The 11,997-nt window shown below is 38.9% G+C and overlaps 1 protein-coding gene across 1 annotated transcript in view; it reads right to left on the bottom strand.

Annotated features, from left to right (window-relative positions):
• Window positions 1-1,092: 1,092 nt before the first annotated feature.
• The window catches only part of IARS1 (isoleucyl-tRNA synthetase 1), a 211,581-nt gene continuing 200,676 nt past the window's right edge, over window positions 1,093-11,997 (bottom strand). Inside the window, exons 33-35 of the mRNA XM_075939706.2 lie at window positions 8,709-8,852; window positions 7,088-7,240; window positions 1,093-1,658 (exon numbers count right to left, since the gene is read on the bottom strand). Of these exons, the coding sequence (XP_075795821.2) occupies window positions 1,576-1,658; window positions 7,088-7,240; window positions 8,709-8,852 (380 nt within the window). The 3' untranslated portion in view covers window positions 1,093-1,575. The remainder of the gene's footprint in view (window positions 1,659-7,087; window positions 7,241-8,708; window positions 8,853-11,997) is intronic.

The raw sequence follows: 11,997 nt of genomic DNA, 5'->3' as shown, positions 1-11,997 counted from the left end.
CTTCATCGTTGTGGAGGGGCTGTGGGACTGGAACGCCAGCGCAGGCTCCCCAATGTAGGGGGGTGAGCCCATAGCCTGCAGCCCACCTGCATGATGTTCATTGACCAAGGCTGTGTCCAGACTCAGGGGTTTTTTCGGGAAAAGTAGCCTTTTTCCAAAAAAACTTCCCCTGCGTCCAGACTCAAGCCGCGTTCTTTTGAAATTAAATCGAAAGAACGCGGCTTTTCTTTCGATGGCGGTAAACCTCATTTCACGAGGAAGAATGCCTTCTTTCGAAAGTTCCTCTTTCGAAAGAAGGCGTTCTTCAATGTAAATAGGGCTTCTTCGAAAGAGAGCATCCAGACTCACTGGATGCTTTCTTTCGAAAAAGCAAGCCGCTTTTTCGAAAGTTCAACGTACAGTCTAGACGCTCTCTTTCAAAAGAGGCTTGCAGTCTAGACATAGCCCAATAGTGGTCCATGTACCACACTTTTAGAACCACTGCATTACAGGCAAATACAGGTGTGTAGCTACATGCTAGCAATGTGTTCCACTTCAAGTGAATTGTGCGTATCTCACTGAACAGTGAACAAGCTGAATAAAAGTCATATTTATATTTGCCATTGATATTCTATATTGTAAAAAGCACTATACAATGTTTTTATATGTACATTGTATAAAGGATCAAGATGAGAAAAGCAATATAGCATAAGGCTGTAGAGCAATGGAAAGGTATTTTTAACTAAGTCCTAGTTATTCTTCTGCGAAGTCTTTTGCTATAGTCATTCCTGTTCCTACGGTTTAACCGGTTAACTAAATTAACCAGGATTTTACATTCCTAATCAATAATCTGGTTTATTTGTTCTCTTTCCTCTTTGGAAAAAGTTCATGAAGTAAGGGCTTTAGTCATTTGGGTTATCCAGCAGAATACTATAAACTAAAATTAAAACCAATAATGTTTTGCAAATTTCACAACCTAACCATCTGTAACACACTGTAACAAACTGTACAAATTCTATGTTTTCTTTAGATTTTGCTGATCCCCAATGAATCAAAGTATAATCTTCTTTAAGTATGTAGGGATATTAAATACTAACAAATCAGATAACATGATTTTGGAGATAAAGCAAATTTATTGTTTTGAAGTATGGAAATTAGGAAGTATTTTAATCAATGAATGCACAGAACTGGATAACTTTCCTAATTAGTTTCAAAGCTTTAGTAACACATCCTTGGAGACACCGTTTAGAAAATTAAAGACAGCCTCTGCATAAAGGACAGGCAGAGAATGGCATCACTGAGGTACGACTCCATTTCTTTCAGGCAAATTACTGCATAGATATCTAGGCTTAAGATCTGACATTACTCTGAATAGCCTTTATAGTATCTTATGATAACAACAAAAATACATTGTATTTGAAACCAAAGGCAGCATATTACACATGCACCGGTATAAAACATCATTGGTGTACAATTGCTGATGTTGAAAATACTGTACACAACTTTGATGTTAATTAAAAAACATACTAATTAGAATCAGATCTCTCTTCTGTGGAAAAAAAAATCTACATGGGACTATTCATAAAAATGAAATCCTCAGCATTCAGCCGTTGTTGGTATAACGTGAACATATACAGTCTTTGTATTCAGGGTCTTCATGGAGATGTTCTTTGTAATCTCTGAACAAAAGGCAAGAGAAAAGATGGAACAGAATTAGTAATCTTTATACAACACAACATTGTCAACACTCTTATTTCCATATTCTGACAGTTCTCTTTATCTCAGCCAAAATGATGCTTAGACAGGAAATCTTCAGCTGAAATCAGATCCTGTCATGATAATGCAATGAAATCAAAGGAGAGATCAGCACATATTAAGCTTGCCACTCAAAATTTTCAAGGTATTAGTATGATTTCAACGAAGCTAACATGCAGTTTAACATTGAAAAACACTTAAATATCCCAAAATACATACTGGGACAAAAACCCCAGAAGCTTCAAGTCCGCATAATGTTTCATGCACGATGATGACTATGATAAGAGGAAGACATTACATTGCAATAATATGAGGTCAGGAGTCAATTGTGAAAAAGTTAGTACAACAAAATGAAATTGTCGGATTCCTTAAATGGTACCCAAATCTCCATTTTCTATTTCTTCTTCACCTTTCATCACTTATATACTACAAATCTGTAGCTTCAAAGCTTGTCTCTTTCACCAACAGAATTTGGGCTAATAAAAAAGAATGACCTCTCCAACCTTGTTACTAAGATTTTGGTATACCAATTTTTTTCTTGTCATATGATCTTTTTGAAGCATTAAAGGTTCAGAATTGTGCTGGTTGTGGCACTCAGAGGAACAAGACATCCTGACTTCCAACTCCATAGATCTTATTGTAAACAGAGAACATTAATCTACTGGGCTACATATGAAGAACAGATTTTTTACTTCTTCCTGATACAAAATAACCTGTTCTGCTAAAGCTGGTCACTAAATGTCTTCCAGAGAAAGTTATCTGAGCAGCATAAAGTGTTCAAAGATATTTAGGAAGTTCTCACTAGACATTATACACTGACCATTGTCTACATGTAGTCCTTCACATGGCTGAGTGCCCTCAGCAGCTTTAGCAGACCTCAGTGCTGCTAAGACAACAATATTCAGAGAAGGGGAACAGAAAACTAGGTGGGTTGAAAAAAATCTGTAGCCTGAGGACAGAAGTGGGTTGTATGTGAGCACAATTATATGTTTATTTTAGTCTCCTTCCACATGTTCAGTATGTTTAAAACAAAGAGTTTAACAAACAGCAGAAGAGTCAGTTATAAATACATGTGATTAAATATACCTAAAACTACTATATATTTAAGAGAGTTTGTCTATCTGAGCAGGAGTGAGTTTGTTGGATGGTTTGTTTGAGAACTCCTAAACAGTAAGAGCTAGGACCAACGAATTTGGTTTGTATTTTCTTGACACAACCAAACCCTTACCATAACGTAAACCAAGATAAGGGTTTGGTTGTGTCAAGAAAATGGAATATGCCCAAAATGGGATTGCTCCCATAAAACCACACTGAAAGAGAGAAGAATCACCAGTCAGGTGAATGACTGGCACAACCCCAACCCTACCTCGGACTGCCCCCCTCCCCCCACACCCCTTCAGAAAGGGCAGGGGGAAGGGCTGAAGGCCCCTCCTACCAATTCATATGGGAACACTGCTGTCAGTGAGCAAGGGGAAGTGCACAATTGTCTGCATTCCTCATTCTGGCAAGGAAGTGCAGGGAGCAGATGAACCTGGACCTGCTCCAGCTGGGGGACGTGCATTCCCCCTCCCCCCCAAGCTGTGCTCGCTGCAGCTACAGTGACCATGAAGAGGCCCTTCTCACCTGGTCCAAGCTCCTGTGGTGAGAGAGGGTTGGGGCAGTCTTCTTACTAGGGCAGCCTGCATCCTAAACCCTCCTCCCCAGCACTGATTTAAATGAAGAAAAATAAAAGTTCCTTGCAGCGCTGGGTAAATCTTTCAGTAAGCTCTATGCTACTGGAACGCTGTCTGCCATTTCCTTTTGTCAGACGTGAACAAAAGCAGCATTGACCATGGAATGAGAAAGTCATTTTATCCAGCTCTCCACACTTGATAGTTTCGGTCCCACTAACCCACCTAAGTGCAGGAATAAAGTCTCACGGAAGTAAGGATATTAACAAGTGGGTAACTGGCTAATTGTGTGGTCCATACAATTTTTAACAACTACACAATTAGTTGATAAGGGGAGGTGCTTTTAAGCTGGCTCCCCCCCGCACCAGCTCCTGCTTCCCCCTACCGGCCATTGCTGCATACAAAGGCAGGGGGGAGAGAGGGGAGGAGAGTGACTAGTTGAGTAGTGACTCTACCCCATAAGCCTAGTCTTATCAGGTATTCGACTACTTGCTCACATCCTTACACTGAAGTCTGATGGAATAATTCTTCTATAGCACCTTTATCCAAGGATTAAGGCAATTTCCAAATTAAAGCTTTAATCGTAAGTCATAAGTTGCTAAAACAGGGGACTGTTGTGTCTCGGAGTTCTGTAAAGTTCACTGAGACTCTGCACAGGCAGGGGTCTCTCACAAAAGGGGAGTAACAAGCCAACACTTCATAGCAATGAATTGGGGCCACATCTATAGTCATACACAGAGCAAAAATTCTCCTCAGCATCGGCGATAGCGGAGAAAAACACCTTTCAATTCTGGAACATGAGAAGGAATGCTCACACAAAAACCAATAGCAATTTAATATTTAACTCGCATGACTAACTCAGAGGCTCTATTGGACACAGATACGATCTGAAAAAACAACTCTGAGCCACCCGATTCAGATCTGTGACACCACATTCCATATGTATCTTCTGAATAGGTATATGAAGGTTTGAACAGTTAACCTGTGGGGTGGAATAGCTCTCTGCCCGCAGCAGGCAGGGAGCTGCTCCAGTTGCCCGGGGGCTCACCACAGACACAGGTAAGTTAAGCCCAGCCCCTTCCTGTAGTGGGACCAGGCACATCGCAGGCAGGGGCTGTTCCGGCATCCCACGGAGCAACCCCTGTCCACGGCAGGCCTGGGCGCTCCACAGGCAGGAGCTGCTCTGGTCTCTCAGCTGTTTGCCATTTCAGCTTTAAACATGGAATCATGAATTTCACTCATTTTCTGGAGTTGCAGCTATAATGATGGATAAAAAGATAGTTAAAAAGAAGTAATAGTGCAGAAATATGAATTGCCATTATTTGTAATAAATAATTTAGAGAAGCCCCAAAATATAATTTACTCAAAAATATTTATTTTCTTTAAAAACATTTGCTAATTATGGAACTTGGCTCATCGCAGCATATAATTTAATATAAAGAAGTCAGAAAAAACAATTGAATTAACACAATTTGTGCATTTATACCGTAAGAAAGTGTTCCAAATCACTTCTTATATTATATCAGATTAACAGGGAAAAACAAAAGTGAGAACTTGAATTGAGACAACATAACTGTCTACCTACCACCAACATACTGTGTTAGTATACAAATCAGCCTGTAAACCAAATGAAAGAACTGTGCTTCTTGGGGCTGAGCTATGATGCCAGGAATATTGAAATGAGGGTCTTTAGCCTTTGAAGAGTATTTATACCTTAATTCAATTTATACTTTATTTAACCTAAAGAGTAAATCTACCCATTTTTATTTGCAACTGTGTAGAAATTATACTATAAAAAGGCAGCTACTGCACTGGTATATTTCACAGCTGAGCAAAACAAATTCTGAAGATCATTCCTCAATTCCCCCCTTCCCATACCCGATCACTGTATAGTACTGCGTTCTTCTATTTATTTTACTATTTTACATCAGTATTTTCTCTGTGAAAGTTATTTGAGCAGCTACAGTGATCATTTATTGTAAAGATTATTCTGCCCTCCAGTGACATTGGTTTTTGTCAAAGATGCATGAGTGTTACATCAACTGCTGCTAAGTGACAGCAGTCTCTCTAGTCAGCAAGATTTCACACACAGACACATATCATTTACACAAATTGAACCTGTGCAGAGTATATTATGTTCTGTCATCTGCTATGCTTTCATGATACTAAGTTGCATTCCTCTATACTCATTAACATCAATCTTCAAATTATTTTTAGCAAGAGTTCAAACCAGACAGTTACAATATTTCACAACCATTTCACTTAAGATCTTTTGGTTCACATGAAACAAGACCTAGTATGACCTAGTACTTAAGTTCATCACATCCCTGATCCAGGGTCTTGGCTCAGATGATAATTTTGGCATGACTAGAAAAGCCCTTCAAGTAGACCATTCTGCGGTTATGGTCTCCCCCAGAATCGATTCTAAAGTGCACAAATATAGCAAAGCACCTTTCTTAATTAAATTAAAGCACTAATAATATTTGAAAAAGAATCAAGTCATTCCTAGAAAGATGGGCAGTTTACTGCAGAACAGATTTTCAAAATCTGATCTGCTACTATTTAAATTTCCCCCCACTAATTAGAGACTTATTTTTACATGTATTCATCACATCAGCATATACTTAACATTTTTATTACTAACTGACCTTTCTAATTTCAACTGACAGGACTTGTAGAGAACTATTACTAGCCATTTCATCATGGTCGCCTCATCTCAAAAAGAGATACATTGGCATTGGAAAAGGTTCAGAAAGGAGCAACAAAAATGATGAGGGGTTTGGAACAGGTCCTATATAAAGAGAGATTAAAAAGACTGGGACTTTTCATCTTAGAAAAAAGGAGAGTAAGGAGGGATTATGATGAGGTCTATGAAATCATGACTGGTGTGGAAAAAGTGAATAAGGAAAAGTTATTTGCTTGTTCCCATAATAGAAGAACTAGGGGTAACCAAATAAAATTATTAGGTAGCAGGTTTAAAACAAACAAAAAGAAGTTTTTCTTCATGCAGTGCACAGTCAACCTGTGGAACTCCTTGCCAGAGGATGTTGTGAAGACTAGAACTTTAACAGGGTTCAAAATGCTAGATAAATTCATGGAGATTAGGTCCATCAGTGGCTGTTAGCCAGAATGGTTAGGAATGGTGTCCCCAGATGGTGTTTACTGGGAAAGGGATGACAGGAAAGGGGCCACATGATGATTACCTGTTGTGTTCACTCCCTCTGGGGCATCTGGCATTGGCCACTGTCGGTAGATGGGATACTGGGCTAGATGGACCTTTGGTCTGACCCAGGATGGCCATTCTTTTGTAATGCACATAACTGCACTATTCATGAAAAATACTCTCTTAGGGTATATATATGAGGGCAAGATAAATTTACCACTGATTAAAAACAGGTTTGCAATCCAAAATCAGGTGCACTCAAGTCTGATTAACACTCTACGCTAAGGCCCTGATATTGCAAGTACTTACATACTAATCTAAGGATTTTAAAAACTAGGTAGAAAACAATGAATTGTTAGGTGAGATAATTAGAAAGAAATATAGATTGTAGATGATTAAGTCAATCTACTGGAATCCAATTAAAAGGATAGATAGCTGGTATTAAAAAGAAACAGCAAAGTACATAAGCCAAAAAAAAAAAAAAAAAAATCACAGTATACTCGAGCATTCAGTAACTCACCCTGTGTTTGTGCTTCATCTAGGAATAATTTTAGCCTTCTGCTCCTGAGTCCAAACACTTTTGCTGTCTCATCAAGAAGACCTTGATATGTTAGTCCATTCTGACCAACTGGGTTTTCCATCAGAAGAGTTCCCATCATTCCTTTCAGACACTCTAAGGAAACAAGTTGTGTATTACTGCTCTTTAAGCAGGGAAAACTGCTTCATAAGACATATTTGCATTTGTCTTGACTCGTAAGTTTTAGGCAATGTTAACATTTGGTTAAATAGGTAACCATGTAACCGCTGAACATCTCAACGGTTGTACCGTAACACACTGCGGGCTCCACAGTATAAAGCTTTAATAAAAGCTTTATAAGCTAGTAGTCCCCTCCTAGGGGCACTTTGCTGTGGGCTCTGCAGTGGAAAGCTTAAATAAGCTGGGAAGAGGAACACCAGCCCCTGCTGGCTCTGCTCCCAGGGAGGAGGCTTCACTGCCACAGTGAACCCTCCTATCTAGGAGCAGATCAGGCAGCTCTTGCCCATCCGCTCCCAGGGAGGAGGCTTTGTTGCCCTGTCACAGCAAAGTCATCTCCCCACTAAGTATAATCAATACCATTAACCGATCAGCATATCGGGTAAACGGTTATTTGCCTACACTCTAACATCCCTAATAATTTCAGGACTTTTCCCTTCAACTCACCTGTTTCCTCAATAGCATTCATTTACTCATGTCCTATCTAGAATACTACAAATAGCTATCACAGATAAATCACCAGAAAGTTGTCTTTTGGAGCTATAAACCCATAAGCACTGAACTCTGCAAGCACATCAACAAATCAAAGGAAGTCACTAGCACCCCTCCAATGGGCATGCCACAGTAATTGAAGAGGGGGTTTGGAAAAAAACCATTTCAGAACGATACAGGTGATCTACTCTTAAACAGAAGTACAGAGTATAAATGCTCCAAGTAAAATTCATGAATTATACTGCTGATTATGATCCTATTTTCTTCCAAGAGCCAGCCCACACTTTTGAGTTCCTGTGACTTCAAAAGGAGTCATGCACAAATCAGGGCCCACAGAGAGCAGTTCTTTCAACAAAATCCACACTGAAACTTTTCATTGGTAAAACAAGTACGTCTTCTGAAGAGAGGAGAGGATGGAGAAAGAGGATGGCAAAGTAATGAGCATACAATGGGATTAATGAACAAGACTCCAAATTATATACAGACTTGTAGCTATATTTTGATCTCTAGATTGATGATGAAATAATTCCTCAAGCAAAGCTGGTGTTTTCAAGTCAATTTTAGGCACTGTAGCCTTTTGGATCAAGTTTTGCATATGCAAACCAATAATCAGAAATAGAACAATTCTGAATGATCCATATTTAAATGCCAACAAGATCATCATTCCCATCTCTGCTCCTCTTTTTCCCCTTTTACAAAAGAAGTGATAAAAAACTTAACATTCAACTTCCAATTTGTACATTAAAAAGTTTCTATTATATGGGATACAATGCAATGGGATAGAACACACCAGCTACCAATCCAAACATATGTATAGTGAACAGTGTTGTCCAAAACTTAAATTACAACAGATAAAAACCAAGAGCTAAAATGAGAAATATCCTGCACACAGTACCTTGTGGTTTTGCATTCACTAGCTGTAAGTTGATATACTGGCAGAGAAGGGTATCATGGGTATTGATCAAAGCAGGAGCTGACCCTGATGTCACATGAAGAGTCTTTCCACTGAGACTCAGTAAGTCAGTGTTGTTCAACAGTTCTAAAAAGAAAAGTGAGATGAGTAAGGCCATTATAGGCTAACTAACATCCAGCCCTCATCTGATTAACTGGCAAAGAGGATTTCTAGCTACTGTTTCCATTACAGAAATGCTTTCCTTTTCAGATTTCCTCTCTCACGAGAGAGATATTTCTTCATTCTGAAAAGCATGAGTGAACTTGTGCAGCAAGTTAGAGATGCTTTATATCATAAAACAAAGCATCTCATCTGTTACAGAAATTAGCATGTCAAACATAATAGGCTCAGAATGCACAACAGCACTATAGTACAAAAAACTTTGAAGACTGCAAGAGAGACTGGCAAGTTAAGATGTCACTTGAAAAAGCAGCCCTAGTACAGGAAAACCAGGAAACTCATCCAACTTAGAGGTCAACTTCTAGAATCATAACTATATACATAATTTAAAATGTTGTTTGTATCAGCCACTTACAAACCATCAAATTAAAACTTTAAAGTCTTTGCTTCTATATCAATTTTATAGCTGAAGCATCAAGAGAACATGTTTTAGACAATGTTTATTCAAGGTGCTGATTAATGCAAAGGCAGTAGCAAATAAAATGATCTGATCATATATTAAGTCCTTGGTGTTTTCATGTATTAACTAAAACAGAATCAAACAGCAATAACATAAATGTTTACTTTACTGTGCCCCCTTATCAATAAACATATGGCCTAAAGCGATGGAGCTGGCACCTCTACATACCTGTAGAGTGAGTGTGATGATTGGTTGAGTTATCTCTGATATCACAATGGTTTAGGGCTCTTGGCATGGCACACTTATGCCTTACAGTAGCTATACAATGCACAAATGTATTTCATGAAGTCAAAATGTCTGAACTAAAAAAAACTCGTGGTAGCAGACCAGAAAACACAGCAATACTTCAGCTTGGTGATATGCTGTGCAAAAAGAGTTCTCAGCCATCCTTCTGTTACATAGCACTGATACAACAAACATTTTAGACTTCAGAATGATAGTCCTGAATCTTAATAAGTGCATACATGTATGGGTTTGTCTACATGGAAATAATAGTCGGCAAGCCTCATACTTTAGATTCACTCCCTGACTTCGATACACACTGAGTCTACATGTAGTCAAGTTATGCTTGAGTGACATGCAAGTCGGTTGTCAATGAACATAACCAGCAAAACGACTCTAAACATCACTCTGAAGCCTGGACTGACTGCTGAATCAGTGTGAAGTGATAACAGCAGCTACAACAGCACTTCTCAACCTGGGGACTACAAGCAGATTTCAGGGGGTTCGCTAAAACAAACAGAAGTGTTAGAGTCATTGGGCCCAACGCAGAAAGGTAATTCTCATGTCTTGCTGCCAGGGCTGAAGCTGAAGCCCAAGCAACTTAGCTTCATGGGGCTCCTTGTGGCATCATGCCCTGGGAAGGTGCTCTGCTAGCTACTTCTGAATCGACTGAAAGAACAGCTGTGGTGGCACAAGCTGGCTCACCATTCCTTAGGGCCATGGAATATTTATAGCATGTTCAGGGGAAACAAGAGCGAGAACCTCTGAGCTACAAGCATGGTTGTGAGCTCTTTTTGCTTAGAACATCACCAAGCCAAATCATCTCTGGGATTCATGGTCTGTTACTATCCAATTTGTAAAGTTCTCAGCCATATTTGGCTTTAAAAAAAAAAAATCACATGTGATTTTACAAATGACATCCAGGAGATGGCAAGGTCTTTCAGTTACTCATAGTAAACACCTCAACTTGTGGGTAAAACAAAAGGTATTTTCCCAGCTAAGCCACTACCAGAAAGATTTTAAGACACTAAAACATTCTGACATTGTCTTTGTTGTAGTAAAATGAGTCCATAGAAGGGATAAATCATTTAGAACACCATATCGGGGATGTCACTAAAGCTGATAAAGCTAAGTTTTCTCAGAATGCTGAATCAGACAATGACAAACCTTACCAATGACCCTCATCACTTGATGATGACAAAGCACTTTCAGCTGTATTCCTCTCAGTTAATACGCTCTGACAAGTGCACTGCTTCTGTCCGTTCATTACATTTTAATGAGGAACTAATGGTATGGTGCATCTTACTCCAAAGATCAGGAGTGTTTGATGCAACAGCAAGTATATAAGGAAACAAAATATCCCACAAGGTTCTTAGGCAATGAAGAAATATGGACAGTTTCAGGAGTAAGAGGCCAGATTACACCATGCTTATATTTCATAATGTTAGCATTTTCCAGCAAATTGAATGCTTAAGGAGATGTGTTTGAATGTGCATGTTTGCTGTTTCCAGAAGGTTAACAAGTATTTTCAAACAAAGCAGAAAATAATCAAGTCACTAAAGTACAACAGTGAGAAAAATGTAAACATTTAAAGATGTTAGGGTACAACAGTTATTTTTAAACTGCATCAAGATTAGTTGTGCCTAGCTCTGCCATGCACTAGACCCACGATTATTATGTATCCGTTATAGAGCACCTTAAATATACAATGTACTTTACCGAACAAATAAGAGACCTGACCCAGGAACTCGTAGTAATCTAGATAACTGGAATAAATCCATTTAGGAGGTTCCCAGAAAGTGGACAAGCACGAGTGACTGAAACTGTGAAACAACTTTCAAGTAACTAGTATTTTGTATCACAGGGCCATTGCCATGTCAACACAAACACAACACAAAGACAACTCTCCATATGCAACGTTGTCATCATTTAAAAACAATAAATGATCATTTTACATCAATAGTAAAGGTTTTTAAAAACTTTCAGTCCAGCCTGGAGTGGAGATTTACAGTAGGAAAACATGGCCACTCAACTCCAAGCACGACAGCAAGATGGATTCCCAAAACCACAGTTCTTCTCAAGGAAAAAAGTTTAGCCTATCCTCAAATGCACAACGTATACATTTTGTCTTGACCATTAAAAATACTTTTCACTTTTGCAGCTTTGTGTATTTTCTGCTGAAACCTTTTGTCCTGGACCTCATAAGAAACAAGACTAGACATCAGGAATGTGAGTAAAACTGACAGTTAAATAAGGAACACAGCTGAGAATTATCCAGCCATAATTTGTCTTGTTCAAATCATCCTTCCTTTGCAATCTAGTCCATCTAGTTGAAGGCTGCTTTTAGCCCTCACTCCTCTAACTCTCAGA

The sequence above is a fragment of the Pelodiscus sinensis genome, chromosome 11 (assembly GCF_052426305.1).
Source record: "Pelodiscus sinensis isolate ZL-2025 chromosome 11, ASM5242630v1, whole genome shotgun sequence".
NCBI lineage: Eukaryota > Metazoa > Chordata > Testudines > Trionychidae > Pelodiscus > Pelodiscus sinensis.
Note: the sequence above shows the minus strand (reverse complement) of the source record. Positions and strands in the feature narration are given on the sequence as shown.